The sequence below is a fragment of the Biomphalaria glabrata genome, chromosome 4 (genome assembly GCF_947242115.1).
Source record: "Biomphalaria glabrata chromosome 4, xgBioGlab47.1, whole genome shotgun sequence".
NCBI classification, from domain to species: domain Eukaryota; kingdom Metazoa; phylum Mollusca; class Gastropoda; family Planorbidae; genus Biomphalaria; species Biomphalaria glabrata.
In genome coordinates this window covers 48,696,199-48,714,799 of record NC_074714.1, presented here as the reverse complement: position 1 = coordinate 48,714,799, position 18,601 = coordinate 48,696,199, and the positions used below count along the sequence as shown (strand labels likewise).

Below are 18,601 nucleotides of genomic sequence, written 5' to 3'. Positions count from 1 at the left end.
CGCGCGAGAAAAAAAAAAGACGAGATTGATCAGTTCCGGAAGTTTACTTCCTAATCAGTGGTTTACTGGTTCGAGGTGTGCGTCATCGTCACAATCAACATTTGAGTAAATACTAAAATACTTTAAATAGCTAAAAGTTGTTTTTGCATGATGCAATTATGATAAACTGACGTGTCTTTTCATTTTTGCGCTTATTCTTCTCGATCTAGATAATCTAGTCTATATAATTAGAACTAAACTCTAACCATTTAAAGTAATTCCCAGCGTACAAATTCATTGTGATTGTGACATTCTCAGATTCACTGAGATTCTGATTCTGCCTTCTACTCTACTCTAGACTAGACTGTCAGTCACTGTCTAGTCTAGTCTCTACTCTTACTCACTTCTGACAGTACTACTGTAACTGTCTCTATTATTATTATTCCAATTCTTCGTTTTATTTGTAACTTTCTATATTAGTCTAATAATGAAATCTATTTCTATTTTTAATTTTTTAGGTCTACTATTATAACTAGACTATAGACACTATTGTCTTGACTATAGATCTAGATCTAGTTATACTTATACTGATAAATTGATAAATAGTTATAATACTGTTATAGGTCTACAACTAAGTTATAGTGACTAGAAAGTCTAGATCTAGATTCTTAGTGATTCTAAATCTAAAATAATCTAAATAATTGATACAAAGAACCTAATCGTCATAATAATGTAAATATTTTAAAATATGTAGACCTAAATGTTTCATTGTTAATCTAATAAAAAATAAATATTTGTCTAATTACTAATAGTTTTTATAATCTAGATTCTACTTTCTAGATCTAGTATTCTATGAGAGAATATTTCTGTTGTGCTGATGTCAGTTTTGCAAGTTTTAATAATTTTTTTTTTTATTTAGGCTTGTACACTAATTTTTTTCTTTCCTTTTGACAGTTTTGACAAAGTTCCTATTTCACAATGACACTCCAATGGACGTTTGTAGCTACTGTTCTTTATGCTGAGATCATAGCAATTGCAGTCTTACTGATTCCAATCATTTCTCCAAAAACGTGAGTATTTTTTTATTGTTTTCTTTTAGGTTCGTTAAAATGTTTGTATTATCACCCACATCAGCGTTACTCAAGCTGGGGAGTGTGAGGTTTTATTTACTATGAACAGAAAAGATGTCAGTGTTTCAAATATTTATTTCATATATTAAGTAAGATGTTGTTTCTTCTTCTAAGTAGGACCTTTAAAAATCTATACAACATTTTTGAGAGAGGTATGTGCAAAAATATTGACTCAAAGCTTTTTGAAAATGACATGTCAATAGCTTGATTTGCTTCTAAAGCCTATGTTCAATGTTTGAATTTCTTCCACGTCTCCTATTGAATGTACTGGTTCATATCACCCTTTTTTAATACTTAAACCTTTATTTACTGTGTGAAAAAGTGCATTATAGATGCCAGTAAGATAAATTTTATTTCTTTTTTCATTGCACGCTTGAACTAAAACCAGTAAGATAAATTTTATTTCTTTTTTCATTGCACGCTTGAACTAAAAACCCTCCTGTACCCCACTGTGGGAGCTTACAGCACAAACAAAGCTGGTTTGGTGTATGGGCTGAATGGAATTAGTTTTGGTTTGGGCAAGTGCCACCGGTAAAAGTTTGAGAAACAGTGACTTACCTTGAGTCTACTAATTGTTTTGAAGAATTTTTACCTACGATTGATTTATCATACATACCTAGTCTGTATCAAAGGTCAATGATGAATGGTAAAAGGTCTGAGGAGTGCAAATGCCAGTTGTCCTTGTGTTGTTTTTTTTTTTTGTTTATTTTACATTTCATTACCATGTTCAAGCTGAGTGTATGAAGTCAACACCCAGTTTCCATATGTAATACATTAAACTTGCAGTGTCCACTAGCTTAGACAATAAAAGTACTTGTCTGTTTTGCTCAGTAAGCACTTGCAGATATAGTGTTGTATTTGTGTGTTTTGTTTCAATGTCTCTGGCATTTGCTACTTCAGGTGACTAGAATGGCTTGCTGAGACCTTATGTCCAAGTGAAATATATTTTATTACACTTTTGGTTTGGAAGTTTTAAAGTTAGTTGAACTTGAATTGTGCTTCACTCTTTTGTTCCAGGTGGCAGAAAGTGTTCCGTAGTGGTATTAATAGTGCCTTGTTTTAAATATGATACACATTTCTGTCAAAAATCTTCATAGATAGCTGTTTTAGTAATGTTTATTACATTCAAGGGTCAAAACAATTTTTTTTTTATTGTAGTTATTGACAGTTATAGATCCTGGTTTGAATATTAATCATTTAAAATGATAGCATTTCAAATATTTATATATATTATGTAAGGAATGTTGTTTCATCTTATTAGTAGGACTTTTAATAATGTATGCAACATTTTGACTCAGAGCTTATTGATGACATTTCCATACTTTAACTTGCTTCTAGCCTAGATGTCTGAACTGTTGAATTCGTCCCAGTTCTCCTATTATGTCTATTTGTCTGTGTTACACCTTTATGCCTTTTTATACAACCTTTTATTGACATTTTAGATTCCAGGTTGATGAATCCCATTTCTTTGTTTCATCACATCTTTAAAACTCTCCTCGACCCCCCAACGGGTGGGAGCTTACAGCATGAACAAAATTTGTTTTTGTTTAGAGGGAATATCACTGGTAAAAGTTTGAGAAATGCTTACATTGTGTCTACTTCTTGTTTTGTAGAATGTTTACCTTGTATTGATTTATCATACATTAGTATCTATCACAGGTCAATGATGAATGGTAAAAGGTCTGAGGAGTGCAAATGCCAGTTGTCCTTGTGTTATATTTTACACCTTGTTACTGTGTTCAAGCTGTGTGTATGAAGTCAACACCCAGTTTCCATATGTAATACATTAAACTTGCAGTGTCCACTAGCTTAGACAATAAAAGTACTTGTCTGTTTTGCTCAGTAAGCACTTGCAGATATAGTGTTGTATTTGTGTGTTTTGTTTCAATGTCTCTGGCATTTGCTACTTCAGGTGACTAGAATGGCTTGCTGAGACCTTATGTCCAAGTAAAATATTTTATTACACTTTTGGTTTGGAAGTTTTAAAGTTAGTTGAACTTGAATTGTGCTTCACTCTTTTGTTCCAGGTGGCAGAAAGTGTTCCGTAGTCGTATTGCCAGTGCACTGTCTGCATACTCATTCATCTATTTCAAAATCTTCATTGCTGTTTTAGTCATGTTGTTTCTGGGTGAGTGAAAATTTTTGTGATACAAAATAATTTTGACAATCTGGTACATTTATTTATTTTATTTTTATTATTATCAATTTTCACCAACATGATTTGAAAACTTCAAAGTTATCTCTCTAGTAGAAAGGGTCTAAAGTTGACTTTGAATTTTTATGTCTTTGTATGTAGATATTTTTATTGCACTACAAGTTGAGTTTAAGGGATATACATAACATGGTGAACTGATGGGTCTCTGTTTCATAGAATAAACTGATGTAAACTATGTATATAGATATGTATTTTTTTAATTCAAGATTTGGCTTGACTTGAGTTGAACACCTTCTAGATATCCCCCACCCCCTTTCAAAATAGATGTGACCAGTGTGCACTGACCAATACAAAAGCAACAATAATAATAGGAAAAAAAAACATCAGTTACATATCTGAGTGACAATAATTAGAAAATCTAAAATCTATCTTTTTTTTTATTATTATTGTTAGTAAACTATATTTTTGTTGCATTTCGTCAAGATCAATTATAGCAATAAAAGAAAGACTTAGGCTTAAATCTGAGTGACAATAATTAGAAAATCTATCTTTTTTTATTATTATTATTGTTAGTAAACTATATTTTTGTTGCATTTCGTCAAGATCAGTTATAGCAATAAAAGAAAGACTTAGGCTTAAATGTCCCTAATAATTAACCAATGTAAGTATGATGTCCGCCCCTTTGTCAGAATCTCTCCGTGAAATGACCAAGTACGTGGATGTCATGAATGAATCGTCCCAGGTTCCCACATCGGTGGACACTGAGCATCGTATGAGACTTTTCCGGGCTCAGAGAAATTATTACATTTCTGGCCTTGCTCTCTTTCTATGGTTGTGAGTAACATTTTGTTGTGCACCCAAGCTGTAGATTGTTGCATGGTTTTCTTTTGTTTTTGCACAATGTACATTTTCTGACAGAATCTATCCGTGAGGCTTGGAAATATTCTTCACCTATGGAAGCTGAGCAGATGAGAAAGTTTCCGGAGGCTGAGAATGTCTTACACATGAAATTGTTTCGTGCTCAGAGGAACATGTACATAGCAGGATTTGCATTGTTTCTTTGGGTGTAAGTTTTTTTTTTTTTTTCTTTTTGTCTCTTTGTTGTTTTTTCCCCTGTTGCACACAATTTAATAAAAAGTTACAGCTTTTTTAAGTGTTTATAAAAATACATAAACTTTTTTTTTTAGTAGCTTTTTTTCTAGTATTTTATTGTAGCCATTCTAGATATAGGGTGTAGATGACACACAGTTGCATGTTTTGAGTTTGAAGAAATGCTTCATGGTAGACATTTTTAATTGAACTGTTACTTTTTTGTTTTCTGAATGCAAACCCTTTTTGTTAATTAACTATTTTAAGTTTTTTTTTGTTTGTTTTTTTTACATCATTTTTAAAACAAGATTTTTTAAAGTATGTATATTTTGCTATATAGTGTCTTGTGTCTTCTATACATGTTTTATGTGTAAGCTTGTTTGTGTGTGTGTGGGATCCATAGGCTTTTAAAATAATCCTGTCATTTCAAGAGGAAGTTGTTTTTTTTTTAAACTTAAAGTAAAGGAGCTTACTGAGGGGGTAAGCCAATGATACATCCAGCATTTCTTGGATCCTGATCCCTATATAGTGTTTCACTCATTAGAAAGGGCAGATCCTCATGATGAATTTCCATCTGTCTGGGATAATGCAGCCCAGTCCTTGGTCAAATATTTTCTAACGAGGGGCCCACTATGCAGTGCAAATGAGGTTGGCAGTGAAGTCATTCTTACACTTGGTATTTTGCAAATGAATATTATACCGGTAAAGAAATCTTGAATAATAATGTTAATATGCATTCTGGATGCCAATTTTTTACATGGAAAAATAAAAAAAAAGTTTAATGTTACTATATTTTACAGAGTTCTGAGAAGACTTGTAACACTCATAGCCACGGAAGCCAACCTGATGGCAGAGAGTGAGGCTAGTTTGAAGCAGGCACAGAGTGCTACACAAGCTGCCAAGATGTTTATGGAAGAAAAGGTGATTACAGACGAAAATAAATTGGTGAGTATTGGCTAGTCTCCACAGTACTATGAATGTTTTATGTGACTGATGTGAGAGTTTTTTTGTTTTTAAATTGTCTTAAGGGTCAGTTAAGTTTTGCAATGCAGTGTTATCTTCTGTCCATTAAAAAGTTTGTGCTTTGTGCTATTTAGAATAGTGCCACCGAAGAGAAAGATTTCAGTCATGTGGAGAAAGAACTAAACGAGGTGAAAGCGGACCTGGAGAGGACTCAGGAGGAACTCTATAAAACAAGACTGGATCTCTCCTCCATGAAGAAGCAGGCAGAGAGTACAAATCAAGAATATGACAGACTGTTAGATGAACATGCCAAACTTGAGGTTAGGTTGTTTTATTATTATTTTTTTTTAGATGAACATGCCAAATTTGAGGTTGATAAGCTTTAGGATTGTTTTAACTGGATAGAATCAATGACAAATAATAAACATGACCATATTGTCCATGGCAAGATGTAATAAGTAATAATGCCCTGGTACATTGTAACATTTGCTCCTATATGGGTGATTTAATTTTACCACTGAATTGCCCCCTAATACCTTCCATAATAAGTTTCCTAGTTGTAAACATTTCTAATATATGTTCCTTTGATTCAGACAGGGTTGGAGTATAAGCCAAATCAAATAAATAAATAAACAAACAAAGCACTTAAGTTACTAGTTGTTTAAAGTAATCATTTATAAGGGGGGAAACTGATGTTGATCCAGTGATGAAACATAAAAGTTCAGTTGATCAGTAATTACCCTTGTTCCATATTTTTTTAATAAATAGCTTCTTGATTTCTTTCAGAAAAAACTTGCCATTTTGGAAGGTACAGAAACGGAGGCAAAGAAAGGGAAGTAATTTATTCATGTCTGCTATAAAAATGTAAATCTGTGATGACTTCAATTCTTGTGCTGTGTATTCTGGACTCATGTAAAAATATTTTTACCAGCACAAAATTAAGGTTTGATTTAGTTACTTTTTGTTCGTGGTTCATGAGGCCAATATTGAAATGTCATGAGCTGTACTCTCAAGCATTTAATATTTTTGTACACACACTTTTCAAAACTGTCTGATCCTTCTTAAATCATAGGGTGAGAAGGAGAAGTGTCTGGAGTTGTGCACTACGATCATATTTATTAGATCATTTCTAACAATTTATGTTTCTTAATTTAATTTTTTTTTTGGTTCATAAAATTTTACCTGAAGTTAGCATTGTACATTTAATAGTTTTTAATTATAGCACCTTTTTATAAAATAATTTTGTCAATGTGTCCGCGAATATTTGTGAAGCTTGTTGAATGATTGAGACATGGTCTTCATTGTACTGTTTGTTATGTACAATCAAATCTAATAATAATAATAATAATAATAATCTTTATTGTCCGTATGGAAATTTAGATTGCTTTAATTATGATGAGGCATGTAACTGAATGGCATAAACCATTTAGCTAGTTAACTACTGGTTCTTAGGCCCATATCATGTCGGAAGCTTGAATATTAGGATTTTCAGGTTCAGTCCGCAGTTAATTTGTTTTTCACAAGGAAAGAAAGGTACTTCCTGTCCCTCCCTTTTTTTTTGTATTTATTTTTCTAGATATGGGATAAGACCAGATTGCATTGAGGATGTAGTAGTAGTAGAATGAAGTTACTCTAGCCCTCTAGTTTATAGGTTTTTCTATGATTCTCTTGTTGTAAATGATGTATGGCATTTCTTTACATACATCAGACCTGCCTACCGTTACGCAAAATGCGTATTCGTTACGCAAAATCTCCCAAAAATGACCGTCAGTACGCAAATACGCATTGAACCCGTCGCGTTACGCTTTTCGTATCTTTTTTTCCTCCCTCTCTTGACTAGCTTACGAGCGGTCACGGAGGTCACGCTAAGCCGTTTTGTTTTGTTGGTCGGGGGGGGGGGAAGAAAAGGTGGGGGAACACATTGTGTCCAGATCTATACGTTGATTGGTTCTTAAAAGCAATTAGATTTAGTCTAGAAATGAAGAACGCGAGAGTGAGGGAGTGGCGGGTTGGTACCGTAAGTTAGCTGATACACCAACGTGACTTTTTTTTTTTTTGTAAGTTCATTAGTAGAATCCCTGATTCCCGTATTCATTTGTATAGAAAAAAATATCGAAGTGCTATCAAAACACATTGGGTGACATTGTAGATATCTAGTCTAGATCTAGATCTGGATTCTAGATCTAGAATCTAGATAACTTGTTATACAGGAATAGATCTAGCTAGACATTACGACATTACGATTGATGATTACGCTATGTCATGAGTCTCTACATTACTCTACAATGTAGATCCAATTTAGTTGCAGTATTAGTATGATTTAGATTGACTAGATCTAGGTCGATAACATCTACTACCATCTAGTCTAGATCTAGTCCAGATTAAATTCTTAGTCATAGTATAGAATAGATCAAGGATGAAGGTAGGCTTACGAAAGTTTGGAGTAGACCTACGTTTGTAGCGGATTCACGGCATCGGTAACACTCTTGAGCCCAGATCTAGAGTAGATTATATTCATTATATAGACATAGATCCAAATCTAGTCTATATATCATCTCTATTGTCGTATTGATTTAGATTGTAGATCTAATCATGACATCTAGATCTAATATTATATATAATATATATATATATATATATATATATATATATATATATATATATATATGACAAAATAGTGGTTCGCGTAAGTGTTACGCATTGTGGTGCCAAAATACGCATTTTGACCATCAGCGTTACGCATTTGGACTTTTTTTGGTAGGCAGGTCTGATACATGTACATAAAATTGGGATTTTTTCTCTTACTTGGTCTCTTCCTACTTTGCTCCATATCAAAAGGGAAAAGCTTCACTGCAGAATTGTATAAATAGGGGGGTGAAGAATGTCAAGTGTTGTTAAATCTGTTTGGTGTCTGATAACTTGGAGACTTCTTTGTCTTGCTAAGTCCTATATCCATGCTAATAATGTTGACATACCATAGACACACCCAAGTGCTGTGTTGTACAAACTTGTTCCATTTAACTGCATTTCTGCTGCAATTGTGTGAATAATAATAAAGTTTTCAACAAAAGATGAAACAAAGTTTTCTGTTTAATTGTGTCTTGATTAATCCTAAGCAAAGTGCATTGATGTTTGACTTCACAAAATAAGTTTTTTTTACAGTTGCACTAAAATGCATTCATAGTACATGAATTGAAGCTATCATTAGGTCACACACTTCAGTAATACATAATATGTGCATTTGTTTAACAATGGAATAGAATTAAAGAACATTTGATATTAAAATCAATGACATTGTCAGGGAAACAGTTTAACACATTTTACACATAAGTTATTCAAACATTGCTTTTTTTCTTTTTAAGGAATTAGAGTTATAAGCAGAAATTATTAAAAAAAAAATATTTTTTTTTTGTAATAACATTAAACAGAAAAGTTTTTCAAGTTTTCCTAAAAAAAAACAACTAAAAATGAAGATTATTATATTAACTTTGTTTTATTTATGGATGTAAATTAATTAATTTAAGATGGCAAGATGTTGATCTGAAAACTTGTTATTGCTTTATTGTGATGTAATTAAGTTATTATTGGCTCAAGCTTGAATATATTGCTTATTAGGTAGGTCTTGGATGTTGTATTGTCATTATGTGGGTAGGAGCAGTCAACAAGTCTTTGGATATTTCACTAGATTTTTTTTTACAAATAAAATAAAAGGTTTGTACACATTATCTCTCCCACACCCAATCTAGGATCAAGTTGAAATTGTGCACAATTATTTCTTGTATCTGACAAAACAAGAATCTGTTTAAAAAAAGTAACCCATTAGTTAAATTAACTTATAGTAAAAGTAATTAAATATTTCGGTTGTTATTGAACAAGGGAAAGAAATTGTACTTGACAGATGTGGTGGTATAAATTGAATTAGTCCCCTTGACTTTGAATTAAAGTGCTTGAAAACAAAGATTTACTGCTGCAGGGGTAAAACGACTATAGAAAATACAAAAACTGCAGGGTTACATATATGAATTCAAGTGGTACAGCTTTTTTTTTTTAACGCATTTAAAAAGCGCTTGTGGCAACATTCATCCAGGTACCCCCTTTCCTTTTCCCAACTGGTCCAGACAAGGGATAGGATCATAGCGTAGTGAGAAAGCTAAAAGTACAAAAACAATTGGTAAAAATATTTCTAATTGCACAGATTTATTATTGTTAGTCTAGATTTATTACAAATTTAATTACATGACTGATCCAAACTGATTATAAGCTTTGTTTTTTTAAAAAAAGAAGTATTAAAATTTTTTTTTTTTTGTTTAAACAAGTTAACTTAAAGCCAGTCCAGCACACAGAAAATTATAAGAAGAAAAAATATTTGAACCGCAGAGAAAAGGATAAAAAATACATGGTCCAGTTGGGTTGAACTGACATTGAATGTTGACCAGTTAGTTCTGGAACTTGCTGTCAAGACAGTAGGAGCTTCAAACATGTTCTTGTCTGTGTCTGCTAGATTCTCTTTGTCTCTTGCTGCTGTGCTTGCCATGTCAGGTGCTGGGCAGACTTGGACTTTTCTAACAGAGCTGGTTGACTTGGAAGGATTTCTCTTCACACTCTTATAACCCTAAAGAAGTGTTGAACAAAAAAAATGTGAATGCTCTGTCAGAAAAAAAATTTTTGTTCCCTTGCAAATGACAAAACTTGAAGATGTAATGCTTTGCATCTTGACACAAAAGGCGAGTGGCAACAGGAAATAGTGTTTGATATTCTCATGAATTACTTATTAATTTTTAAGTTAAGTGAAAAAAGAGAGAGGGGGGGGGAGGGGAGGTATTTAGCTATTCACACTATCTGGAAACATGAAAATTTAGCTCTATGGCAGTAAATAAGGGGATTGAAACGCTAACTGAACGGTACCAACCCGTCGCACTACCACTCTCGCGTTCTTCATTTCTAGACCTAGACTAAATCTCATTGCTACCTAGAACCAATCAACGTATAGCTCTTGGCGTAATGTGTTCACCCCCCACCTTTTCTGTTGTGTTTTTTCCCTGTAGGGCAGCTTAGATTGGCCTCCGTGACCACTCGTTAGCTAGTCAAGAGAGGGAGAACAAAAAAAAAAAAAAGGTTACGAAATGCGTAACGCGACGGGTTAAATTCGTATTTGCGTGCTGGCGGTCATTTTTTGGGACATTTTGCGTAACGGTAGGCAGGTCTGCTCTTCAAGAACACCCTCAAAGCTTCTCTGAAAGCCTTCAGCATTGACCCAGCCACCTGGAGACGGAAACAAATGATTGAGCATCATGGAGTCGCACGGTGAAAACTGGCGCACAAATTGCAGAAAGTCAAGAGAACAGTGCTAGCAGAAGAAAGCGTCAGAGAAAGAAAAAAGCAAGGCCAATGACCACTAGCTCCAGGAATAACCTGGCCAGTGTGCAGCCGAACATTCCGGACTCACACAGGTCTCACCAGCCACATGAGGAGGCACAAAGCCCTCAGCCTTTTATATGATAAAAGTTGTCATCATCGAACCACAAACGACGAACTATATATATATAGCCTATACATTTATTGATTTATGGTTATGCTAATCAAGTAAATAGTAAAGTTCCTTTTTCAGACCATGCAGTCTATAGGGCAGATGATGTTAAGGTCATCTGTTTCTTAGAACAACGGTGTTAACGAGCAGCATGTCATGTGGCCAGCACAGCGACCAACAGCCTTTACTTTCCCCAACTGAAGTCAGGTACCCATTAGAGTTTGTTGGACTCAATAGTGCCCTAAAAATGATGCCACTATACTCTATAGGTCTTGCCATCGGCCCATGATGAAGAGATTGCTCTTTTGGTGAACACATTTGAGAAGCCAAATGTTTCTTTGGTGAGCTTAAAGGGAGACGGCGTAACAGGTATCCTGCCCCCATCACCGGAAAGGCCTAAATAGATAGCCCAGGTGCCAGCTTGCCTTCACTTGCAGAGAGAACACCTGGCAGCAAACAGCTTCCGAAAGTGACAGCTGGATAGCTCTTTTAAAGAACACTTTCTGAAAGACACAGTTGTCCTAATGGGGTGGGTTTGGGCAAACGAATGTGAGTGAATGAAAAGAAGGAACTCTGGAGAGAGCAACAACCTTGACTGAAAACAGGTTTTGGAAGATACAGGCGTGTCTTTTTGAACGTATGACCTTGGGCTTTATTAATTGTCATGGCAAAGGCTAATCTAACAGGGAATTGTCTGCGCGTAAAGGTAAAAGACAAATTTGAATCTGATGGAGTCAGAGATATCCGGGGAATAAGGACAGTTTGTGAGGTAGCAGCAAAAAAATAAACAAACAACACATTTGAGACCAAAAAGACATCTATCACTGATGATCCATGAAGAGAGTAGTTTGTCACTGTCAGACAATGGTTTAGTCTGCGTTAAATATGGCAAAATATGTAGTTCACTACTAGGTCTTCACAGCGCCACGTGAAATACTGCTTTCCGCCTTGATTTTTTAACTCGGGAGTCAACCCCTATCATTATATAGTTTATATAGGCGTTTAATTTAGAATTTATTACACTGACCTTTTCTTCGCTGTGAAATCGATTTACAACTACTAGTGAGGCCAACATGGCAAACCAACCTTCGGCCAGGACTTCGATCAAAAGCACAGCCAAGTATGGGACCTCGTAGAGCCCTCTTGGCATAACGTCACTGTAACAAACAAATTGGGATGCAAATTAAATATATAAACTTGCTTCTGAATATCTTTCCTCATTTACTTTGAGACGTGCCATTGTATATTTAACACTTTAGTTGTACTACGTGTGTATAGCAATTTAGTGTGTTCTCAGCGAATTGTAGGCCTACAGTTTAGCTGACACAAGAAAAGAATACATGTTTATTTAAATCCCTTTTTTGTTACGTTTTGTATTGAGATCATATGGAGAGTTAAAGATTAAACAGGATATGTATATGTAAAGCTTGTCTTCGAGTCCAAAGATCAATGAGGACTGCGGTATTTCCCGTGGCTGCGCAGCCCCAGCTGTAACATATAATATTAGCACTATGATACCAAGATCATTGAGAGCTGACTATCCACGTCGCGCGTAGTTTGTTACAAAAGTTCTCCTATAGGCTACTTTCAGTGAGTGCTCACACCTCACAAATAGATCTACCTGTCCCTGATTTCCATAGTCTATAGGAGTTTTTTTTTACAATACCTCTATTCCAGTCAGAGCTTCGTGAAAACCTGTGTGGAGGGTAAAACCTGGATTCGAATCTCGAAAACGGCTCTAACGATTTTCCTAGAAATTTAACAGTTGATGTAGGCATATATCGTTGAGAAAAGAATTACAAGCGTGTTGGCCACACTGAAAAAAACTATAGTTTGACCGTAACATTTTTTTTAAAGTTAAAAAAAAAAAAAAAGAAATATAAATTTAGCAAAAGAACTAGAAACTATTTATCTTGAACGGACTATAAGTCTTCGGGCATTTCCGCATTCATTGAGTTTGATTAATTAATGTTCAGGGAAATTTTTCACATTGTCTATTTAGTCTAGATCCAAAGATCTATCATTGGAGTGTAGTAGATCATTACATTCGCTTAACCATTTGATAGTCAAAAGAGCTGAACAAGGCTCTTCGAGCTCTAGGCTTGAACCGTTCTGTCTGGAAGAGGTCCAAGTCAATGACTATGTAAAGCCTTGCTATTTCCGTTGTATCTGGCACTCCGGGCTCATGGACTAGAATGCATGGCCGAAGGCCGAGTACACGGGACCCCCCGCCATTTTCCTATGTTGTACAAAGCTAACCGTGCAGGACTCGCCATTATTGTAACGGTCCCTTGAGGAACGGCGCATGGATTATCGACATGGACGTGGAAGCTCTCTTTCAATTCCGCACCGTGCAATGGGAAAGCGCTCGCAGTCCCTTGGACACTCCCACAGGAGTTTTGATTTGCTATTCATTTAGCCTAATTACTTCCTCAAGATATCGTTTCCACCCGATTGCCACGTTGAGGCAGAATAGCGTACCCGGGTTCGCTTAACCAATATTCTTTCTCGAGGGGAAGTGGTAAATAATGTTCCATTGCTTTTTAATCTAACATCCGTTCATTAAGAGAAAAACAATCGCTCTATAAGTTGACAGACGCAGACGGCGAAAAGAAAATCTTAATCGACACCACAGGCGGATAATGATTATGCTTGCAGTGGATGTGGCCAAATATGTAGGTCACATCTGGGACTGCGTAGCCACAGAAAATACTGCATTCCTCATTAATCTTCGGACTCGAAGACAAGTTTTCCGTCACAAAAGATCACTGTATATATTTATATAGTCTTAGTCATTTTCTTTTTCTTTCCGGTTATTTCAACTATTGCTGGAAGACAAGGCATGGGCCGAACATAAAATGACTTCTTCTTCTTCATCGTTCTCATTGTTATGTTGGAGTGTTCATATGACTAGACCAATACATGAGATGAACTGCGCAGTGGTTTCCAAATCAGGGAGCTCTCCATATAGTTTTCTTTCTATTGGGGTGATTTGGGGCCAATGTCTTATACGGGCCTCTTGGTAGAGAGAGCAGTTTTGGAGGACGTGGTCGGCATTTTCTGGTGATACTCCACATGGGCAGATTTCACTGGTTCCAATTTTGAGCTTCCGGAACATGTGTTGTCGCATTCTGTTGTGTCCGGTCCTGAGTCGAAAGATTAGACGTTGGTCTTGTCGGGATAGCTTATAGTAAGCATCATCTTTCTTGTGATTTGGATGGGAGCTCGTCCATTTCTCATTTATTTTATCTACAATTAATTTCTTCATTTCTTCTGGATAGAGAGCAGAGTTTACTTGTGAGTTTGTTCTCCCACTCTTGGCGAGTTGTATGTGAGCTGGTATCCATTGAATGACAGTTTTTTTGCTGTTGTGGTTGAGCTTTGTGAGTGCTGTTCTGAGGTTTTTAATATAAGGGGAATCAGAGTTTTGCAGGCTTTGGAGGGTTGTTTTTGCGTCTGTTAGAAAGACAATCTGACTGTGAGGGGAACTTGGATGATTTGCTAGCATGGTAGCAGCTAGTGCTAGTGCTTCCCTTTCTGCTCTGTGACTGTCAGAGAGCTCTCCAGTTGCAAAGGATTTTTCTAGTTTTCCTCCATCTGGCCATTCGATAAGTATTCCAGCTCCTCCATTTGTGGTGGCTTTATGGGATGAGCCATCCGTGTAAACTCTGATCCACTGATTGCTAGGGTAATTGGTATGTAGAAAACAGTTCACTATTTCCTTGAGCTCTGTTGGTCTGTAATCAGATTTTCTTTTTATGTTTTCAATATGGTCCCTTATAGTAGGAAGAGGGCTTTCGTCCCAGGGTGGAGATTCATTATAGTGTATCGAGGATTCCAGAGTAATTTTTCAAGTTGGTGTTTCTTTTTTAGGTTTAGAGATTCCTGTATGAAATTGGTCCTTTTGAGACGGTTTTTTGAGCCAGTTTTGTGGATTTTTGTTCTGAGTGGGTGCCTCTCCAAGGTTTCCAATTTTGTGAATTGGGAAAGGATTTTTATTTCTCTTCTTTCATCCAGAGAGATCAGGGCAGCGGTTTCCTCCATAGCTCTTATGGGTGTTGTTTTGATTGCTCCTGTCATTATCCTTAGACCAATATTTTGAACCTTGTCTATTTTTCTAAGGTTGGTTTGGGCTGCTGAGCCCCATGCTGTGGCACCATATTCTAGTACAGGTCTTACATAACTGGTATAGGTCTTTTTCAGGATGTTGTGATTTGCTCCCCAATCTGTGCCAGCTATTTTTTTCAAGAGGGATAGTCTCTGGATGCCTTTACTCTGTGTTTTATCTATTTGGTTTTTCCAGGTTAGTCTCGGGTCATAGGTGACTCCAAGATAAGTAGGGCTGTCATTTTTTTTCTAAAGCTTCCTTATCTAATGTTAATTTTATTGTTTGTTGTTTTGTTGACAGTGAGAATATGGTATATGTTGTCTTTTTTGTGTTATACTGCATTCCTCATTAATCTTCGGACTCGAAGACAAGTTTTCCGTCACAAAAGATCACTGTATATATTTATATAGTCTTAGTCATTTTCTTTTTCTTTCCGGTTATTTCAACTATTGCTGGAAGACAAGGCATGGGCCGAACATAAAATGACTGATTTCAACCACAGTCTCATTATAGGATAAAAACGCTAAAAAAATGTTGGCATTTTGGACGCCTACTTAAAGAACAGTAAAAAGTAAAGTTCCCCTTTTAGACCTTGCAATATATTCGGTAAATGTAAAGTCCATTAATAAAACTGAAATGAGTTTGGTGCTGTCATATTTCTTTTTATAAGTAGCTCAATTGAAAGTATAGAGCAATGTTTGCCAAACTATGTTCCCCGAAAACACTGGTATAGAACACAGAGGGCAAATATTGCCATTAGAATCATCGGCGTAGCAAGGCCGGGTAGAGGGAGAACCCAATTTGACCCCCCCCCCCCAATGCCTCCATTTGAGGGGGGGGCAATTAGTGTCCGAAATATGTTTTTACATTAAATAGTATGCCATTATTTGTGTCATGATGTTGAATGTCGAATTACAGGGGCCCTAAAGAGATCAAGCCTCCCGTGCCCTCAAATTCCTAGCTACGTCACTGATTAGAATGAAATATGAAATTACGATTCTTCATAAGCTTCACTTACTACAATAATAGAAACTGATAGAGGGCTTATATAATATTCAAAACTCTGTTAAAGAGAAACACGAACGTGTACATACCATATGAAGTTCAAAAAGATGGCCGTTGACGTGAAGATAGCCACCAGGTACGAGATTTTCTCCCCTGTTGAGGCCGGGATCAGGAACACTAACGGGATCATCAGTGACGTCAGCACAAGCGGGAAGATGATGGTGATGACGTAGTACAGGTGGTTCCTTCTCAAGGTGAACGAAAGGGCCGGATAATCGCGGACGATGACACCCTGCGCAGGGACGGTGATTGTTTTAATGGTGTCAAGCCCCCACTCACCGCCGACTTTGAACAATTTAGTAAAGCGTTCCAAAAACAACTGCATGCGTATGTCCAGGCCAAAGCCTGAGTTCACCATGACATGGAACCCAAGAAGACATTGTTGGGTGTCAAAAGGATATTTCTTAAAGTCGATCTTGCACCTGAAAGTCAGTTGGTACTGCTTTCTTGACATCAAATTTCCCTGGGATTCTAAATCTAGTGTCTCAGGTAGGTCCATTTCCAAACTATCTCCAATCCCTATAATGGCGTATACAAGTGGTTTCCATAATGAGTTCGTATCCATCAGGACAACTTTTAGATTTTCATAGTTGGATGCGTTCCAGGCCAGGTCGGGTTGACTCCAGTTAAATTGTACATACAGCGTAACTGTCAAGGACTACCGTGAAATAAAAGATGGCTTTATACATGTAGGATTGTATTTAAAAAAAAATAAAACTTTCTACATTAAATAATGCTAATGTGTGGCTCTGAGACCTGGGTGCTCTATCGAAGGCATTTAAGTCTCCTCGAACGCTTCCGTCAAAGGTGCCGTCGCTTCATAATGGGCATACGCTGTCAAGACCACATTAAAATAACTATTTTCTGCTGGAGATCGGTGTGGACAACATAGAAGCTGCGCTGGGTCGGACACTTATTCCGCATGGGAGAAGGCCTCATACCAAAGGCGAGGTTAAAGGAGGACGGCGTAACAGAAAAGTCCCCCCCCCCTGCCGTAAGCTCTATAAAGATCAGCTCAGGCGCCATTTTGCTCTTACTGGTATAGAGGAAAGTATCTGGCAGCAGATGATTTCTGAAAGAGACAGTTTGAGAGCTCTCACAAAGGCTGTGAGGCAAACATTTGAGACTCAAAGAAAACCCATTATTGAAGGCAGGTATAGAGGAAGGAAACAAAAATGAAATAGATCGCCAGCTTGAGATGCGGGAAAATATGCAGGTCGCAACTGAGTCTGCATAGTCACGTGAGACACTGTTAAATAGATAATAAGCATATTTTGGTTTACTTTGCTTAGGTGCTACCTGGTAAATATCAATTATAACCTTATTAAATATGATACATTGTTTGGCTGTTACCTGGCCAAGATCAACTATAACCTTATTAAATATGATACATTGTTTGGCTGTTACCTGGCCAAGATCAACTATAACCTTATTAAAAATGATAAATTGTTTAGCTGTTACCTGGCCAAGATCAACTATAACCTTATTAAATATGATACATTGTTTGGCTGTTACCTGGCCAAAATCAACTATAACCTTATTCAATATGATAAATTGTTTAGCTGTTACCTGTCCGATGTCGTCAATGCTAAGGATGTCAACAGGAACTATCAATATATCGAAATAGTTTGTATTGTTGCGATTGTCCAGATATGGAGGTATCTTGTGCACGGCGACTGACCTGTTGAGCAGATCGTTTCGCAAACGTCCGTATGCCTCGATCTGAGACCGTGATACCCTAACCAGACTGAAAAGCATTAAAAGAGCCACAGCTGCACATGAGCACTGCATGGTCTGGGTACACTGCATCCTTGAGTTTCACTAAAGGAAAAACAAAAGTTTACACTTGTGATGCTGGAAGTGTTGTTACTAGGTGTAGCCTATTTATATAACATATGTTACTAGGTGTAGCCTATTTATATAACATATGTTACTAGGTGTATTTATATAAGAGATGTTACTAGGTGTATTTATATAACAGATGTTACCAGGTGTATTTATATAAGAGATGTCACCAGGTGTATTTATATAAGAGATGTCATCAGGTGTATTTATATAAGAGATGTTACCAGGTGTATTTATATAGGAGATGTCATTAGGTGTATTAATATAAGAGATGTTACTAGGTGTATTTATATAAGAGATGTTACTAGGTGTATTTATATAAGAGATGTTACTAGGTGTATTTCTACAAGAGATGTTACTAGGTGTATTTACAGAAGATATGTTTACGGGCATTTATACATGAGATTAATTCGTGTAGCCTATTACTTGAAGAGATGTTACTGCGTATATTCATACATGAGCTGTTATTAACTGTATTTCATTATGATTTGTAACTAGATGTATTTATACAAAAGATGTTATTATTTGTATTTATTGAACGTTACTACGTGCATTTATACAATAGATTTCACTATTTACACAATAGATTTCACTATTTATACAATAGATTTCACTATTTATACAATAGATTTCACTATTTAAACAATAGATTTCACTATTTATACAATAGATTTCACTATTAATGCAATAGATTTCACTATTTATAAAAAAGATTTCACTATTTATAAAAAAGATTTCAC

General features: G+C 36.0%; 2 protein-coding genes across 2 annotated transcripts; one reads left to right on the top strand and one right to left on the bottom strand.

The window, feature by feature from the left end:
• The first annotated feature begins 14 nt into the window (after positions 1 to 14).
• LOC106069026 (B-cell receptor-associated protein 31-like) lies at positions 15 to 8,397 on the top strand. Its single transcript, XM_056026135.1, has 7 exons — positions 15 to 105; positions 934 to 1,049; positions 3,137 to 3,237; positions 4,183 to 4,330; positions 5,154 to 5,298; positions 5,451 to 5,636; positions 6,103 to 8,397. Exons 2-7 carry the CDS (start codon positions 958 to 960, stop codon positions 6,154 to 6,156), a joined length of 726 nt encoding a protein of 241 aa, XP_055882110.1. The 5' UTR covers positions 15 to 105; positions 934 to 957; the 3' UTR covers positions 6,157 to 8,397.
• A 1,231-nt stretch (positions 8,398 to 9,628) lies between these two features.
• LOC106069027 (neuronal acetylcholine receptor subunit alpha-7-like) lies at positions 9,629 to 17,808 on the bottom strand. Its single transcript, XM_056026134.1, has 4 exons — positions 17,586 to 17,808; positions 16,046 to 16,674; positions 11,871 to 12,000; positions 9,629 to 9,928 (listed from the first exon to the last, which is right to left on the bottom strand). The coding sequence occupies exons 1-4, from the start codon at positions 17,805 to 17,807 to the stop codon at positions 9,638 to 9,640; spliced, it is 1,272 nt and encodes a 423-aa protein (XP_055882109.1). The 5' UTR covers position 17,808; the 3' UTR covers positions 9,629 to 9,637.
• Between the last annotated feature and the right edge of the window lie 793 nt (positions 17,809 to 18,601).

Bases quoted from the DNA above. Each gene is read 5' to 3' on its own strand.
- LOC106069027 (XM_056026134.1), bottom strand. From the start codon at position 17,807: ATGCAGTGCTCATGTGCAGCTGTGGCTCTTTTAATGCTTTTCAGTCTG. The intron at 16,675-17,585 runs GTAACAGCTAAA...ATTTCACGGTAG, and splicing joins GCATTGACGACATCGGACAG to TCCTTGACAGTTACGCTGTA. The intron at 9,929-11,870 runs GTCAGTGTAATA...ACACTTCTTTAG, and splicing joins GATTTCACAGCGAAGAAAAG to GGTTATAAGAGTGTGAAGAG.
- LOC106069026 (XM_056026135.1), top strand. From the start codon at position 958: ATGACACTCCAATGGACGTTTGTAGCTACTGTTCTTTATGCTGAGATC. The intron at 3,238-4,182 runs GTGAGTGAAAAT...ATTTTCTGACAG, and splicing joins TTTAGTCATGTTGTTTCTGG to AATCTATCCGTGAGGCTTGG. The intron at 5,637-6,102 runs GTTAGGTTGTTT...GATTTCTTTCAG, and splicing joins ATGAACATGCCAAACTTGAG to AAAAAACTTGCCATTTTGGA.